This window comes from Ipomoea nil, unplaced genomic scaffold (genome assembly GCF_001879475.1).
Source record: "Ipomoea nil cultivar Tokyo-kokei standard unplaced genomic scaffold, Asagao_1.1 scaffold3238, whole genome shotgun sequence".
NCBI lineage: Eukaryota > Viridiplantae > Streptophyta > Magnoliopsida > Solanales > Convolvulaceae > Ipomoea > Ipomoea nil.
The window spans coordinates 231,869-250,662 of record NW_017619666.1 but is presented as its reverse complement, the minus strand read 5'-3'; the positions used below and the strand labels follow the sequence as shown (position 1 = coordinate 250,662).

General features: G+C 34.0%; 1 protein-coding gene and 1 long non-coding RNA gene across 2 annotated transcripts; one reads left to right on the top strand and one right to left on the bottom strand.

Moving 5' to 3' along the window:
• Nucleotides 1-255: 255 nt before the first annotated feature.
• LOC109168948 lies at nucleotides 256-972 on the bottom strand. Its single transcript, XR_002052141.1, has 3 exons — nucleotides 769-972; nucleotides 537-661; nucleotides 256-443 (listed from the first exon to the last, which is right to left on the bottom strand). It is a non-coding gene; the product is annotated as an uncharacterized LOC109168948 (long non-coding RNA).
• Nucleotides 973-3,747: 2,775 nt separating this feature from the next.
• On the top strand, nucleotides 3,748-13,856 carry LOC109168947 (subtilisin-like protease SBT5.6). Its single transcript, XM_019317812.1, has 9 exons — nucleotides 3,748-3,862; nucleotides 4,058-4,250; nucleotides 4,721-4,903; nucleotides 7,420-7,537; nucleotides 8,338-8,893; nucleotides 9,325-9,425; nucleotides 10,888-11,230; nucleotides 11,997-12,210; nucleotides 13,183-13,856. Exons 1-9 carry the CDS (start codon nucleotides 3,788-3,790, stop codon nucleotides 13,572-13,574), a joined length of 2,175 nt encoding a protein of 724 aa, XP_019173357.1. The 5' UTR covers nucleotides 3,748-3,787; the 3' UTR covers nucleotides 13,575-13,856.
• The last annotated feature ends 4,938 nt before the right edge of the window (nucleotides 13,857-18,794 follow it).

The window sequence follows — 18,794 nt, the reverse complement described above, 5'->3', positions numbered from 1 at the left end:
GTAGCACTGTAGCTTAAAACAAAACAGCATGTGAGGGCTTCTCTCCGAGCTTTTCTTTCTATCCAACAATAATAATTCAATAAACCATACATTAATGTTATTGTTAAAATTGGAACTGTATTTAAATAGTATTAAATGACTTACTAATCTTCGCCTAAACTCAGTAGTCGAGATTGAACATCCCGTGTGCAGCGACGGTCTAATTCCCCACAATCTGAATTTCTATTCTTTTTGCTCTTCTCGCATGTCTTTTTAAATTCTTCCTTGTCCTAAATGCTGTGATACTGAGCCAGAACCGGAGCAGACATCCATAGCGGTGGTGATTCACCATTTGCTAATTTGACGCGCACCTGTCCCAATTTGTCAGAAAGTCTTCTGGCAGCTTTTTTATGATATATATTCTGGATGGCCGCTTCATCTTCTGGATTCCACTTACAAGCTTTCTTTGATAAAATTTTTTTTAAAAAAAAAACAAATTGTAATTAGTAAACATATGTAAGAATTTTTGTCTCAATTGCAATTATACCGTGATTTACCTTAAATTCATTAAACCACATATCTTTCATTCTTTGAGGCGCACCGTTGTACGTCTTGACAGCCTCGGGGAAGTACCGGGTGATGCTTTCTATGATAAGTTTTATGCCCACTGCAAGGTTCAAACCTAAATCAATAATGGCAAACTTAGTATATTGATGTTCATCATGATTATAATTTCATTTAACTCACATTGAAATATGTATATTTAAAAATGAATGTTTCAAGACTTACGCTTTTGTGCCAATGGGACGAATGAAGATCCTATTGTCGTTTGGATTCGGATTGCGCGTTGGAGGTGTTGTTGTCATATTTGGGGTAGGTGATCATCCTTCCAAATCAGCTTCATTTGAAGTAAGTGATGCCGACATAGTACGCTCCCAATCACTATTATGCAACTGTCAGGGTTGTGTTGGAGGTTGGGATATCAAACTTTTCCTCTTTGGCGATATAACTTAGGCTGTTAAACCCCACAAAAGATAGAATATAATAAATTGTTCCAAAATACATTCTAATAGCATCTCATAAAGCTACAAAAAGGGAGTTTGATATCATTCCTACCCAGCAACTCACAGTGATTAACCTTGTTAGCCTACCATAATGGGCAATCATGCAGATTGGAGATTGCTCATAGAATTACCATGAAGACTTCAAATTTCAAAAGTAACTTGTAACATAAAAAAGAGATCCTTCTATCATACTTAAAGGAATTCCACTAATCTACACTCAAAAATTTTATTTGTCTCTTGCCCATCGACTGACCTGGTCGATTAAATATTGACAAAGTAACTGGCAAGTTAGGATCAATGTCGTCATCATTTAGGTTACGACCTATTCTTGTTCTTCTACTCTGCACATCATCGTCAAAATAAAATGATGCAAAGTGTTTTGCGTCTTCAAGCATATATGCATCAGCAATTGAACCTTCAACATATGTCTTATTTTTCATTTTGGACTTCAAGTGGTTGAGGGATCTTTCAAATGGATACATCCAACGATGTTGTACTGGGCCACCTAAACGTGTTTCATAAGGAAGATGGACAGGCAAGTGTTCCATGCAGTCAAATAGTGCTGCAGGGAAAAAAACGTTCTAACTGACACAACGTTAAAACAATCGATTTTTTCCAGAGAGGTTGTTGCGTAGGGGTAAATTTGTTTTAAAAAAATACCGTAGGGAATTTCCACCACCCAACTGATGTGGTCGGAGAGTTCTGACCACATACCAAGAGTGGTCGGAAATTTTTTACCACAAAAGGTGGTCGCTAATTATTGCGGACATGGCTAGAAAAATCGTAATAACTTACCGACCACCTTTGCGTGTGTCGGAAATTTGCGACCACTCTTTGGAAGTGGTCAGAAATCTGACCACTTTCCGACAACTCTAGTGCTTGACGAAAAATGGAAAAAAAATCACTTTTTGCGACCATATTTTGTGGTGGTAAAAAAAGTAGTCCGAGAATTGCTGATTTATAGCAGTGTTGCTTTCCAGAAAATCAAAGTCCAAGAATAAGCCCCACTTGCCTCTCGGACCGTCGGAAACCTGTTCCAGGTGGCTCGATCTAGGAAGACGTTTTTGAAGTACATGAGAGATCTGAAGCCGAAATGTGGCCCCATTTTCACTCTCAAAATGGGAACAAGGACGATGGTTATAATCATCAGTGCTGATTTAGCCCACGAGGCTCTCATCGTGAAAGGATAGATTTTCACCAGCCGCCCGAGGGAAAATCCGACCCGAACCATTTTTAGCAGCAACAAGTTTTGCGTGAACGTGGCGGTTTACGGCCTAGTGTGGCGCTCCCTGAGGAAGAACATCGTTCAGAACATGCTTAGCTTGGCCCGATTAAAGGAGTTCTAGAGCGCTAGATGCGCCGCCATGGATAGACTGATTGTACGGATTGAGAGTGAGGCCAATGCTAACGACGCTGCGGTTTGGATGCTGAGAAACGCCCAAGTCAACACCAATTGTCAATGAACCGGGTCAACACCAATTAGGAGAAAGGATCAAAAGACCATTTTGTCCCTCAGATTATAGACTAAATGTGGGATTAAGGTTTTCCGGCCAAATTTGTCCGGCAATTTAGCCGGAGTGATCAAAATTGACAAAAATTACATACTCAAGGTACTAAATTGACACTTTTGAAAGTCAAGTGCTGAAATTAACAAAGCCTTTATAGTGATATGACCAAAATTGAAATTTTCTCTATTTATAGAGTATAAAGGTACAATTGTACTATTATATTTAAAAATTAATAACGACGCGCTTAGCATATAGCCGTGATGCACAAGCTAATAATTAGAATACGTGGAGTACGGTATGTAATATACCGCAGAGCAAAAACTTTCCTTCATACTTTTCAAGTCCACGTTCGCGTTTGAGCAGTCACCCTCACTTTTATTTTTAATTTTTTTGTTTAATTTAAATTTATTGTAAACAATAAGATCTAATTTACTAAATGTTAATATGAAATGTCATGGAGTATTATTAGTTGATTGGATGAACAATAAAATTGAAGAGTTGGAGGGATGGTACTGTGATTAGAATGATCGCTACTGAACTCTTTCATCTCCGATTGTTATATCATGGAGTAGGGTTCATTTTGTATTATAGATTCTGATAAAAAAAATTATATTTTTCAATTAATATATTTTGTATCTACAGCTAACTATTTATGTCCTTGTAAACAATTGAAGTCACATAACATGTTAATTACAAATATGTAATATGTTAACTGCAGACATAAAGTATGTGGTTAAAATATTATGTGTTTACAATTAACATATTATGTGTCTATAGTTACAATAATATATGTTTTTATTTAGATTCACATATACTGTCAATTGAAAGTACAAGATATGTCAATTAGACAATTACAGACACATTATTTGAATTTTATTTTGGACTAGTGTCTACAATGTATGGTAGACTCTGGTCCGTGGTATAATATGCCTTTCACCTATAGTTAAAATTTCTGTAAATATTGTCCAATATGAATGGTTGAGTAGCTAGAGTATAATATTCATATCTAAAAGCAACAAGTTAAGTCTAATTTTTTACAATATATTCTTTGTTATTAAGTCTATAAAATTTACTTTTCTTTTATGTAATTTGTAGGCTGTTACACACGAGTGATCAATTCAAATATTGAATTGTGGCTCGGGGCAACTCTATATAAATAGCACATGCGGGAGATGGTTGCTACACTCACTACTTCAATTATATTCTGAGCCAAAGAGTAATTGAAGGAATCAGAAAATGAAGAATTACTCTTTCATTGTTCTGCTTCTTGTGATTCTTAATGTCCTAGCTGCTTCATCCGGAGAGAGAAAGGTCTCATATTTCATCTCTCTTTTCCTTTACATGCTTAGCTTGATCAATATATAAATGTATATTTCTCCCTGAATATATATATATATATATATATATATATATATATATATATATATATATATATATATATATATATATATATATATATATATATATATTGAAGTTCTTTTTTGGTCGATATGTTATTATCTGCAGCTTTATGTGGTATACCTTGGGGAGCACAGTGGGGGGAAATCTTTCAAAGAAATAGAAGATCACCATTGCTCCTTTCTCCACTCTGTCAAGGCTTCCACAGAAGAAACTAAAGCGTCTCTAGTTCACAGCTACAAGAACGTTATCAATGGCTTCTCGGCTTGGCTTACCCCTCAAGAAGCCGACAGGATATCAGGTATAAATACGTTGGACTAGGGGTGTAAACGAATCAAGTCCTTCATGAGCCGTTCCCAAACATCTCGGTCAAAATTTTATTTGAGATTCATAAAATCTGAGTTTGAGCATAGCTTGTTCTGAGCTGAGTTTGAGCTTAAATACATTTGGCTCATGACATGTCGAACCGCTCTCAAATTATATTATATAATTAAATATTATTATAATATATAATGCATGTATAAAATATAAAATATATACGGAGTATTATATAAATGAATTTTAAAATAAAATACTCGAGTTCAAGCTCAAAAATTTGAGCTAAATTCGAGCCCATTGAACACAGCTCGAGTGATATAAAAATTAATAAGCTGAACACAAATTTACATTTTAAAACGCATGTTGGAGTAAACACATAACACTATGACCACCATGGTACTATTACTTTTAATTTGTCGTTCATTTACCAATAAAAAGTTGGGTGTTGAACAGGAATGGAAGGTGTTATTTCAGTGTTTCATGACAGTCCCTTAAAAACAAGACCTCATACTACCAGATCTTGGGATTTTAACAATTTACTTGAAGAAATAAATGGTAATAATCCCATGGGCAGAGAAGAACTGTTGCACAAAGCACGTGGTGGACAGGATGTGATTGTGGGTATCATGGATTATGGTAAGATACTTCACTTCATTCAAATTCTGATTTAATTTTAATTTTAAGGAGTACGTCTTTACAAATTTGATACTATTAAGATTTTTATATACTTCTTTTCATACAAAGATTTTTATACACTTTCTTTTTTCCAAAGTATAATACTTTAAATTCGTATATCTCAAATATACTTCTGAACTTTTTTTCTCCTAAAGTTACTTGGATAAAGTATATACTGAGATTCAACCCCACAATTTCCTGTAGGAAAGAAATTTGGTGCTACTAGACCACAAGGTCATTAGCTTTCATTTGCTTGGTGAAAAGTGAGATTATCTTTAAATTTATTATAAAATTTAATATTTTTGTCAACCAAATTTAATTAATTTTTCTCAATTGAAATACATAAATTTATTTAAAATCTATTAAAAAATGATGCTTCATATATTATTAGGAAAAACCTTGAAAGATCGAGTCCAATATCTTGTCATCAAAATATGGTAGTAACGGTTAAGCAAGTATTAATGAAATAAAGCTGCAAATTCGGTATTGATTATATGTTTTGACGTTTTGACATAGTGGTAAACGCTTGATTCTGTTGTATATTATTATAAAATATTTGGAAAGAAATTATAAATAATAATTGATAGTAATTATTTGTTAAAAGCCTAAAATTTGAAAAAAAAAAAAAAAAAGAAAAAAAAAAGAGATATAATATAACAAAGAGCAATGCTACAAATCTGTCGAATATTTTTCCTACAAATTTCCTCTCTTGAGATATCATCATCCGATCGATATTTAAATTTATTTATTAGTTAGTGGTAAAGTTAGTCAATTCATTAGCACCAATTAATGAAAGCCACATCATTGGAGGTAAAAACCAAGGAAATGTTTTCCTATAACAAAATAGTCGTCATTCTAATGTCAAATTAAAGTTGATATTATAAAGGCATATTATGAAATTTTGGTATTTGTTTAGCTTTTAGTTTATTAGAGCTTATTTGCTCTAAGAGGATATATTGAACTACAAACTTCATTCAACTAAAAAAAAATGTAATTGACTCTTTAAAAAAATCAAAATCATACAATTGAATAAAAAATTGAGTGTTTCTACAAGTTAAGAGGCGATTAACCTTTAATAAATTATTTATTTTATTAATTTTAAATATTAAAAAAAATTAAAAATTAAAAAAAAAAAAAAACCCAACACTCACCTTGTCCTCTGTCGTTGCTAAACTTTCTCTCCAACTAGAGACGAACTGCACATCGTCTTTGACTAGAGATGAAGTGTAGGCTTATCTCTAGGCAGAGACAGATTGCATATTCATCTCCAATTGGAGACAAAGTGCCGTCTTCGCTTGGAGACGAACTGTAAAATTTGTCTCCAACTAGATACGAACTTCAGTTTGTCTCCAGCTTGAGATGAAGTGTAAACTCCGTCTCCGACCAAAGATGAACTGTAGAATTCGTCTCCAACTAGAGACAAACTATACTTCCACTTCGCTAGATTTGAAGTGCATATCATCTCCGGCTGGGGACAAAGTGCTGGCTGGCTTCGTCTCTTGTTGGAGACAAAGGGGAGGGATAGAGGGTATGGGTTGGGTTTTTTTTTTTTTTTTTGCTTTTTTTTTCTTTCCTATTTTTAATATTTAAAACTAATAAATAAATAAAATAATTTATTAAAGGTTAACCGCCATATTAGCGATTAACCGAGAGGACTAGAGCTGTCAAAACAGGCCGATAGGACGGTTCAAAAAAATTCGCTCTTTAACGGGCCTTGGTTTTGCTGGCCCGTCCCGCTCCGCCCTTGGGCCGTGGGCTAGGCGAGCCCCCACCACCCAACCAAGTTCATCAAACATTATATATATATATATATATATATATATATATATATATATATATATATATATATAGCCCACGGCTCGCCAAGCTCGGATGCCAAAAAGTCTGCTCTTTGACGAGTCTCTATTTTTGAAATTAAACTCAGTTCCTACCTAAGTAGGGGCAGGCGGGCAAAACCCGTTTTGATGGCTCTATGGAGGACAAGTCACTTTTAACGCAATTATAGGTGGTTTGTTGGGGGAGTCAATTACATTTTTTTAGTTTAGTAATTATGGTCCAATTGTATTTTTTGTGTCATTGACTAATTTGACCCTTATTTATTTTTAGTTTTATTTGAGCTTTCTTTACGATCTTCTTCTTCCTCTCCTATTTTTAAGATGATAACACTGCATAATGAATAATTTTATTTTCAAAAAAATTATCTTTTCAAAAATTGAAAAATATTTTTAAAATATCATTTTTATAAGTGATTTGTAAATATTGTGATTTAAAACTTTTATAAATTTTTACAAACTCTATACAATGTCAAAAAAAATGTTCTATAAAAGTCATTAAACATTGATTATTTTAAACGTTTACAAAAATCTACAAGACCTTGATTAATTACACCCAAAATCTCTTTACTTCTTAGTTTAATTCATATCCCCATCCAATTAAATACTTTAACTTCTTCCATTTATTTACATTGTTGATATTAGGTGTGTGGCCAGAGTCTCCAAGTTTTAGTGACAGAGGTATGGAACATGCACCGATACCTCTTTCGTGGAAAGGAGTATGCAAAGAAGGTCATGCCTTTACCTCATCTCATTGCAATAAGTGAGTTGTCTTTTAATTTATAATGTGTTCTCTATTCAAATTATTTTATCAAATTAATTATGTTTCAAATATTTTGTTATGAATATTTTTATAAAATTTTGATGTGTTTTATTTTCACTCATATTCAACAATATTTACATGTATATTTCTTGGGTAATTTTTTTTTTAAATGATCTTTTTTGTTTTCATGTTTCGTCTTCACTCGAAAAAATTTATGGACTCGTCCCTGTTTCTTCACCCCGCTCAACAGAATTCCTTGCTTCGTCCCTGCCCATTCCTTAGAGCTAAACATGTCAACCAAACACACCCTATGTTATACAAAAGAGGAGTTATTAAAATAATTTTCTTCTTTATCGCTTGAAAGTTATTCTTTTATAGAGTATTCTGGCAATTACATTCCCTATCTTTTCAACATTTCTGCTATTGACTTTTGGGTGTGTTTGGTTGAAGGGTTTTGCCCATAGGAATGGGTATGAAAGTGATTATTATTGTTTGGTTAATAAATTTTTAGAACACTACGGGTTTCGAATACCCCATCAATTGAAAAACTCATATCCAAATAAAATAAGGGTTTCATTCCTTATTCATTCTCAAGCACTACTATTACTAACTATTCCCATTCCACCCTATTACCAAACATGTTAAATACTTTTACTAAAACTCATTACCATTACCAAGTATTTGATACACATCCCGATTCCAATTCCCATGTGCGAACCAAACACACCCTTTATGTCATCACCTTTCTATTTCTAGTCTTTTGCTTTTAGAGCAACCCTAAATAATACTCCGTATAACAGGAAACTAATTGGAGCTCAATATTTTCTGGAGAGTTTCGAAACTACCTATGGTCCCCTCAACCAGAAAATAGACTACAGATCAGCAAGAGATGTTGATGGCCATGGAACTCACGCGGCATCAACCGTTGGAGGTCAGAGAGTTCCTAACGCTGCCGCTTACGGTGGTTTCGGCAATGGGACTGCCTCCGGCGGGGCACCACTCGTGCGCCTCGCAATCTATAAGGTCTGCTGGCGGCTTCCCGACCACAGTGGAGACAGTTGCCAAGACGGTGACATTCTTAAAGCATTCGACCAGGCAATCTCCGATGGCGTCCATGTAATCAGCGTTTCCCTGGGTGCCGTGCCTGAAGAAGGGTATCATACACAAAATGCCATAGCCATCGGAGCATTACACGCAGTGAAGAACAACATTGTAGTGTCATGCAGTGCCGGCAATGATGGACCCAAGAAATCCACGGTGGAAAATGTGGCGCCTTGGATAATCACGGTGGGGGCAAGCAGTATGGATCGATTGTTTTTGTCACCTTTAAAGCTAGGAAACGGCATGGTTATTGAGGTAAGACCGCCGCTCTAGTTTGGATAGAATTTGTAAGTTTGTGGTTGACTAACTTGGTTCTGTTCTGTTCTTGCATTTTTTTTTCTTTAATTTGATGAATTTTATTTTTGAAATACCCATACTTGTTTATAAGATAGTATCTGATTGATACTTTCTTTTGATGAATTATTTAATCCTTAATTAAATTTTTTAACTGTTGAGCGGAGGCCTGAACGGTCAAGTTCAGCGACGGTGGATTGTTGGGTAGAGATCAAAAGGATCTTATATAATACCCTCTTTTAAATGTGAGACTACCTATTATTCAAATATAATAAAATAAAGTTATATATTTACTATTTGATATAACTTTTAACTTAATTAGTGATAAATACTTGATCTTAACAGTAAACTATGACTTACATATGAGTAACATAGTTTTTGTTCACAAACAGGGACAAACAATCACTCCTATTAATATGAGAGGAGAGATGCTTCCACTAGTTTACGCGGGCGATGTAGAAATTCCTGAAAAGACCAATAGCGCTACTAGCGGGTAAAATATAATGCATTCATGCACACAATCTATTTCATTTTATACAAACTAAAATTACACCTTTTTCCATAAGTTATAAATATTAATAAGATTCGTACCTATTTTTATTTTGTTTTTGTTTTTGTTTTTGCTTTTGTTTTTTACTATTGGGTATATATTACAATGTAGTATCTATTCATACATATTTTATATTGTAGTATTTGTTCATACATAGTTTCTTGAAAGATTTGAAAGTCACAGGGGTGCACCTCTTGTCCCTACTCACTACTGGAAATTATGAAATTTCCGACCACCTGAAAGTGATCTTAAATCAAGTTGATACCAAAAAGTGGTTGAAAATAGCAACAAAGGTTTTTCCGGATACCAAAAGTGGTCGGAATAAGGTTTTCGACTTGATTTAAGATCACTTTCAGGTGGTCGAAAATTTCATAATTTCCAGTAGTGACCCTATAACTGACGTTGCAAATTTCATTTTTTTTTCTAACAGGTTGTGCTCACTTCTTATCCATAAGTTATGCCTGATATTGTAAATTTTGTATCAAATGTTTTGTTAGAAAAAAAGGATGAAACTTGCAACATTAGTTATAACTTAAAGACTAGAAGTAAGCATGACCAACAAGTATGAACGAATCATAAGTTAGGAACAAAAAGTGTAGTTTTTCATGCCTCAATTTCGCATTCATATATATATATATATATATATATATATATATATATATATATAGAGTTAGGATCATATGAGAACATGTGCTTAGGTGAGAACGTGAGAACACATCATGTGCATCCATCTAATATTTTTTAATGGTCTAGATTAGATTAAGTGTGTGCGAACGCGCATTAAATGTGTGCAAACACACTAAATCGCATTTGCACACATTTAATGCGCGTTCGCACACACTTAATCTAATCTAGACCATTAAAAAATATTAGATGGATGCACAAGATGTGTTCTCACGTTCTCACCTAATGACATGTTCTCACTGGAACTCTACCATATATATATATATATATATATATATATATATATATATATATATATATATATATATATATATATATATATATATATAAATATAAAAGTTCAAATGCAGTCACGTCTTTTCGTGCGGCCACTAGGCATCAATAGTGTTAGAAAAATGCATAACAATGAAATCCACAAATACACCAAAAAACACATAAAACACCAAAAAAAAAAAAAAAAATGCATCATAACTCCGCACACCCTAATTGTGCTTTTCCCAACAGTGTGGGGTGCTTTTATTCATACTTAATGGTGCATTTTTTATGATACATACCTAATTTGTGTATTTTTTTGTTGTGCATTTCTTAACATTGTTGGTACATATTTGCATAATAACTATTATATTGGCGCGGCCAAACTAATTGCACGGGAAGGCGCGACTGTACTCTCTATATATATATATATAACATTGAGGATTCAATCAAGTAATCCTGCATGCAGGCTATGCAAAGCTGGTACTCTTTCTGAAAACCTCGTAAGAGGAAGGATTGTCGCTTGCCGGAGTAGCGATACCATATCAGCATCGCAAGAGGTGCAAAGAGCTGGAGGCGCTGCTACCATACAACTCAGTCCATTTGATGAAATACAAGTCCAAGCATTTTTGTCTCCGACAACTGTTGTTTTTAATTACGAGTTCAATGAGATTCTCAAATACATAAGGACCGATGTGAATCCGACGGCTACTCTTCTTCCGGGAGAGACGGTCCTAGGAGCCAAGCCAGCACCTGTCATGGCTCCTTTCAGCTCCCGCGGTCCAAATACTGTTGAACCAAACATTCTCAAGGTATGTCTTGCTCAACTGTTTTCGTTTTCTTTTACTGTTCAGTACTTTAGCTTACTGCTTACATCTAGGCAAATTAAATCATAGAGCATAATCCACCTTGCATTATCAATTATGTTTCATTATTATAATACTATTATCACTTATGTTTCATTATTAAAATACTATAATAGTATGTATAAGTATGTTTAGTATTATAACAATATTGTAGGTTTATTAATGACATCATTGTGCATATTATCATTTACACTTTATTCTTTATTTTTTATAAAAATAAAATTAATATTACAAAATAAATTATTAAAAATATCTCATTAAGATCTTTTAAATGATACTCATATTAATGTTTTTTAATCTTAGTTGTTTATTGATGAATTTGCAATATTGATAAAATGAACATTCAGCATTGTGAAAAATGAACTTCCAATATTCTCTTAATGAACCAATTTTTAGTTCATCAACTATATGACGTAGTCACATTATTATTGTAAGATGAACATTCAGTATTATAAAAATAAACCACCAATGTTGTGAGAATGAACCTGTAGCGTTTCATTAATGAATCTATTTGAGATCCATTATTACAGTGTAGTTGCATTATTGTGAAAATAAACATGTATTTTGAAAATGCGTTTGTAGTATTGAGAAAATAAACATGTTATGTTTGCTTAATGAACTTATTTAATATTAATTTTATTTGTATAATAAAGTAAAAAAAAATTGGGTGATTTTTTATTTTTTTATTTTTTTTTCACTTTGTGGGTTGCAGCCGGACATTACTGCTCCTGGATTTAACATATTAGCAGCATGGAGTGGGGTGGCATCTCCCACGAATTTGGCATCTGATCCTCGACGGGTAAAGTACAACATAATATCAGGAACTTCAATGTCTTGCCCACACGTCTCTGCCGTAGCTGCCCTTCTTAAGGCTATTCATCCTCATTGGAGCAGTGCAGCCATAAGATCAGCCATAATGACCACAGGTATATATGCTTCGCTATTGTGTCTTGCCCACATGTCTTACCATTGTTTTATTAGACTACAAAAACATTGAGCATTTGTGTTTGAACATAGTACTTAATTAATTTGTATAATTGTGTACCAAATCCAAAAGAATTTATTTGATACTAAAAATAGCCATTTTCCTAATATACTCCTGACTTTACAAGGTGGCAGCTAATACAATTCTTATACGATGTACCAGGGTTAATCTTGCATTTGGACTCTGAGCCAAAAATTATATGTCTGTAGTTGACATATTCTATATCTGCCGTTAATAGTTTATCTGTCTGTAAATAAATTGAAGACACATAATATGTTAACTACAAACACATAACATGGTAATTATAGACACAAAATATATGTTAACATATTATGTCTATGCACTTAACATATTATATGTATGCAGTTACCATGTTACATCTCTAGTATAGGTAGGATTGTTTGTGTTCTGGTTTTGATTAACCATTCAAATCGGAATTTTTTTTTTTTTTTTTGAAAGTTACTGGCTCTATTACATTGTAGTATCTGTTCATATACTTTCTCAACCTACTGAAACACAAAGAACCAATAATGCCTCCACCGAGGCTTGAACTCATAATCTTCCAAATGGAAGTCCAACCCGGATACCATTAGACCACATAGTCCTGGTCAAATCGGAATTTAATTCAACTAATAGATTATAAACTAAATTAAGTTCGATTTACCAATTGATTCTAGATTTTTAGAAAATTTGATTTTCAATTATTTCAATTCAAAAGTTTAATTTTGACTGAATTAACCAAAGATTTACCAAAATATATAATTATCTTTTTTTTTTGTTTGTTTTTGTCTGTTTGGTTTTGTTTTGTTTTTGTTTTTTTTTTGTTTTGTTTTTTGTTTTGTTTTGTTTTGTTTTGCTTTTTTGTTTGTTTTTATTTTATTTATTTATTTATTTTTTGTGTGTATGTGTGTAGCAACTAGTATTAATGTGATGGAGGCACCAATAGAGAAGTCAAATGGATATTCCGCCGGACCATTTGAATATGGATCAGGGCATATTTTACCGTCAAAATCAGCAGATCCCGGGCTGGTCTATGATGCAAGTTACGAAGACTATCTTCTCTTTATTTGCAACAGCAATTTCAATCTTAAAAATTTCGGTTCTTTCAAGTGCCCAGAAATTTCTGCCTCTGCTAGTAACCTTAACTATCCATCATTATCAATAGCCAAGCTCAAAGGATCCATGACAGTTAAAAGAACAGTCACTAATGTTGGAAAAGACAACTCAATGTACAATGTCACAATTTCACCGCCATTTGGTTATGACGTTACTATTTCTCCGATGACCTTAAGGTTCAACAGCTAGGGAGAAAAGCAAAGCTTCCATGTAATCGTCAGAGCTAAAGGAGTTGAAAAGAGAAATGGGTCTACCTTCGGTTGGTACTCGTGGAGTGATGGGGCACATGTTGTGCGTAGTCCAATTGTAGTATCATCAGCATAAGGTGGTCCAATATTAATTCAACTTGAGCAACGATATGATATTTGGGTAATGCGAGCAAAGAGTACTATCCTGGATTATTATTAACCAAGAATGATAATGAGAAATTGCTGTTTTATTAATAATTTTATCTATTCGATAAAGAGTAAAGACAATTAGAGTTGTGCTATATGATTTATCGATCTACATAAGAATAATGCAATTTTCTCATGCTTTATAATTATCTAATGGCATTTGTCTCATTTTGATTTAAGATAATGGCGTAATTATTCATCAACATGAATGAGCACAAGTAATTGTCCCAGTTGAAAGGTAAAAAATCTAGGTGATGAATAGATTTTTTAAACTTTAAAAACTTGGTATAAACAATTTTAAAAGTTGGCTACGTAAGTTAACTTTTTAGTACTACGTACCAATGGTGGTTATGTTGAAGAGTTAACTAAATAGTCAATGTTAGAAGTATTTAAGAAAACATTACACAACGGAATTTTGATTTTTAAAAATTATTGAGTAATTGGCAATGAAATATGCAATGGTGAATAAAGTGCATAAAGTTTAAAAAAAAAAAAAAAAAACTAGGAATTTATAATGGTTCAAAGGTGGTGTAATCCCTCTACTCCACACACTTCACTTATTGTTCAAGTGGAAATTTATTAGTGAACTTGTTCTCCCAACAATAACAAGTTGGAACGAAACAAGTGCTTTGATCACAGAGCCAACATTGTTTGCTCATGTTTTCACAACGCTTTCACCAATTAAGCTTGTTACTCATCGATCCTTTATCAGCACTCAATGTAGAGAACTATAAAATTCAACAGTGGTTGAATATCTTCCAACGAAATGAGACTTGAAAAGATCTTGATCTTTGTTAAGCTCAAATGTAGTATCTTTGATGAATTAGATGATGACGAGTGAGAACTCTTTTTAGAATGCTTGAATTTTTTTATATATATTTTTAATATAGAATGCTTGAATTTATCTCTATGTATCTCACTGTTACTTCTTTAAGATTTCACTGTTTCTCTTACCCAAAGGCTGAATCCCCACCCCTAAGGGCCCCTTTCACTGTTTCTCGAATTTTATTGGATTATTCAAATTTATAGGACTTCTTTACTGATTTGTGTTCTAACTAAGAAGTTAACTATTCCAATAATAGAATATGTAACAAATGTAAATCAAATGATATGAAATGAACTACACACACAATTTGTTGACCCAGTTTGATGCATTCAGCATCGACGTTTAAGGAACCACTAACGGTGTGTGACTCCAATCTAGTATTTCAATCAATGTTTGAATAGATGGTTGATGACTATTATTTTATACTATATTTCATCCCATGCATTCTTAACTCCTTTTTAGGTTCTTTTCAAAGTGTTTATTTGGGGTTTTTAACAAAAAAATGTGTTTTATGCTCAGTTGCACCCAAATACACTCTTGAGAGAGGAAATTGGAAAAGGAAGAAAAAGCTTAGCAAAACGGAGCAAAAATGCATGGAAAAGAACACGTAGAAGCAAACCTGGGAAAAGACGCGCAAAAGGAGCACAAACGAACGGAGTTCGTAGAGTGGAGGGCCTGGAGGCAAAGCCATGCACGGGCAGTGGTACGCATGTGTGCTCACCGTGCATAAATCACCAGCGCGGCTAGCTTTCTACACGGGCACTTTGTGCCCGTGCCATGCCAGTGCACTCGCACAGGCATTGGCATGCCCATGCAGGTCTAGTGCTTTGAACCCTGGAATTCCCCAATAAATTGATCTTTTTCCTATTTTGGTAGATAAAGCCTAGACATTTTGTGCAAAACAAAAAGATATGTTCAACGCCAAATAAGTCCCCAACTGCTGGAAAATCTGACAAGTCTACCTAACCTCCGGATTACCCGCTGGTCTTTACTAACTGGGTAATGGCCGTTTGAAATTGGTTTCCCTCCAACGGACCTTTTTCAACGCGCTTATAAATACCTCTACTCAAAGAGTAAGAAGAAGCTGGTCAATTTCTTGAAACTTTCTAAGTATTCAAAGCATCCTAAAAGCTGACATCTAATGACCAATGAGAGAGATCAAAAGCTTAAAAGTTCACATCCAATTTCAAGAGGCTTGTGCTGCGTAGACGTGAAGATCAAGACACTCATAGCCAAGCTCTTTACTTGGAGAAAGAAGAAACTTTATTCTTCAACCCCTGTATTCTCTACAAGGAAGAAGTAGAAAGAGGCGGAGTAGATTGGTGATAGTCGAAAAACCTGTTGGAGTTCAAGGTCGGCTTCGTGTTCAAGGCTTGAACGTCCTTTGTACTATCGGAATAGTGCAAACCTCCTCCTTTGGGGTTTAAGGAGAGAGTGGAGTATGATACTGTTGCCGAACCACTATAAAAATCTCTCTCTCTCTCTCTCTCTCTATATATATATATATATATATATATATATATATATATATATATATATATATACTTTATTCATTACTTGCATTGCATACTCTATCACGAACAAAACTAATTTCATTTCTAGATTTCGTGTTCCCCGCGGGCAGGAGCATGGGTAGCGGCTACCTGTGGCCCCTACCCGTGAGGAACACAGGTATTCGGGGCTTGTACCCCGCGGGCAGGGGCACGGGTAGCCGTTACCGTGGTCCCACCCACAGAGAACGTCGTATGTTGACATCGGGGAATTGTTTCCCTGTGATCCTTTCTTCTTGGTATTTGATGTTTTAGCCTTCCTTTGTTGAATGGTTGAGCCTTTGAGTGCCTTCTTGATGTTTCGTATGTCTAGAACGATGTGTTAGGAATCCATGTTAGGATTTGATGTCTTGAATCGTGCTAACGGTCCAACCTTGTGATTCGTTGGATTGATGATTGAGTCTTTGTGATTCGTTAGAATTATCTTGGTTTGCCTGTTTGATAAGCATGCCAGTTTTGATGTCGTTATGCTAGTATGTGCAGTTTGTTCCTTCTTGTTGAGGATGGCAACTTGTGTTGTCCATCGTGTTGGTCGTGGATTGGAGTCCACCGTGATTGTTGAGTATTGTCTCTTGCAATTCATTGAATTCTCTTGATTGACTCTTGTGATTGGATCCTGTGTGATCATTGAATTCTGTTGATACTTGATTGGGCTATTGATGAGCCTCAATCTTCTTGATGATGACTATGTGTGACTATGATGAAATTGGTGGTTTGTTATTGAGCTTTGCTAATGAGTTCGGCGGTATGTGACTATGATATTTAATGGTACCCTCGTATACTTAGAGTTCAGTGGTATTGTTTGGCGGTAGTTTGGCGGGGGACGACGGTCCTAGGAGGTAAAAGGTTGGACTCAGAAGTACAGGGTGGCACTCGGAGGTACAGGTTGGAACTGTGATAAGGCCGGGAGTAGGAATAAGGGTGGTACTATGGAATAAGGTCGGACTTGGTACTTGTTATTGAGATGTGTTGATCATTATGATGTTGTTGTTGTATTCCTTGCTTTGAGCATGTCTATGGTGAACACTACCTCGTGAAGGGTAGGTTACACCTAGAGTTGTGTTGTCACTTGTTGTTTGTCATTTCTCTTATCTTGATGAGGTTGTTGGTCTTAATCCTTGTTGAGAGTGCTTATGAGTCTACTGTGGTTTCACTCTTGGTTTTCAAATGATTTATATATGGTATTCCCCGTTTCAACTGCTTTTGATTATATCTATCTATAATATGATACTTAACGCGTATTGGTAGGTTACCAGCATTATTCGCTGACCGGGTGCCATCCCTTATCTATATGTTTGTTTACAGGTTTTGCTTAGTGGGAGAGCGCGCTAGTGGAGACGGTAGCTAGTGTAAATTATTGTTAAAAAATTATTTTTAAATTAATAACCTTCTATTCGGGTAAACAAGTAAATTTTGGGTCAAATTGCATAAATTTGTGTTGTTCAAGGACTCAATTGCATTCTTTTTGAGTTGGATGGCTTAATTGCATATTGGTGTGCAGTTGGGTGGCCTATATGACCCTTATTCCATATATTTATAACACATATAAACTTTTCTATGTCAAAATGTCAGAAAATCAAATGAGAATTGAAGAGAAACTACTTAATTCAAAAGAGTCATTACTAACCTATGTTGCAAGGAAGCTTTCAAACATTGATTGGCATTTTTGTAATGCGTTCTTTCACGAATTTACAAAAAATTCCTAAAGTTAAAAATTTTAAAGTTATATTTTTAATTTTTAAAAATTTGAAAGTATTTTTTTCCAAAAACAAATCTAATAAACAATTAATATTTATACATATTTGTAGAAAAAAAATATTTTTAATCACATATCTCATATGCCTTATATTTTCTAGTTTTCCCAGTTCCTTACAACCTAGTGACAGAATAAATTATGTTGTGGAACCGTGTCCACCTTGCAAGATGGACATGGTTCCAAAATTGTTCATAATTGTGAATATAGAGTTTAAAAATTATGAACATAGAGTTAATTATGAATATAGAGTTCTATAATTATGAACATAAAGTTCTGTAATCGTAAATATAGAGTTTAATAATTGTAAAAAAGTTCAAAAATTATGAACATAGAATTTTATAATTATGAAAATAGAGTTCAATAATTATAAATATAGAATTCTGTAATTATGAATATTGAGTTCAATAATTGTGAATATGAAGTTAAAAAATTATGAACATAAAATTTTATAATTACAAAGTAAACACGATTCCACGATATAACAATTGGACGACCAATGCGTGGGTCGTTGTCTTTGTAGAGACGAAGACCCAAATGTTTGGGTCTTCGTCCAGTGATTTTAATTTGAAGGATCCGTGCAGTGGTTGGGTCATTGAATAGTCATTAATGGTGAAAAGTAAATTGGAAAATTCAAAGAGCCATTAATGGAATTTATGATGATTTTAGAAGGTTGATATAGACGGTAGAGAGTAAAAGAGGTAGAAGATAAGGGTTGACTTTAATTGTTGGAAGTCTTTGTTGTCTTTTAGTAATTAGTTGTTGTCAATATTTATCTATTTTTATTAATTTAATAATTCATAGATAGATATTCAAAAATCATTGCAGAGATTGAGCTTCAAAAAATAATGAATGGTCTTATCAATACATAAATGTATAACTTCT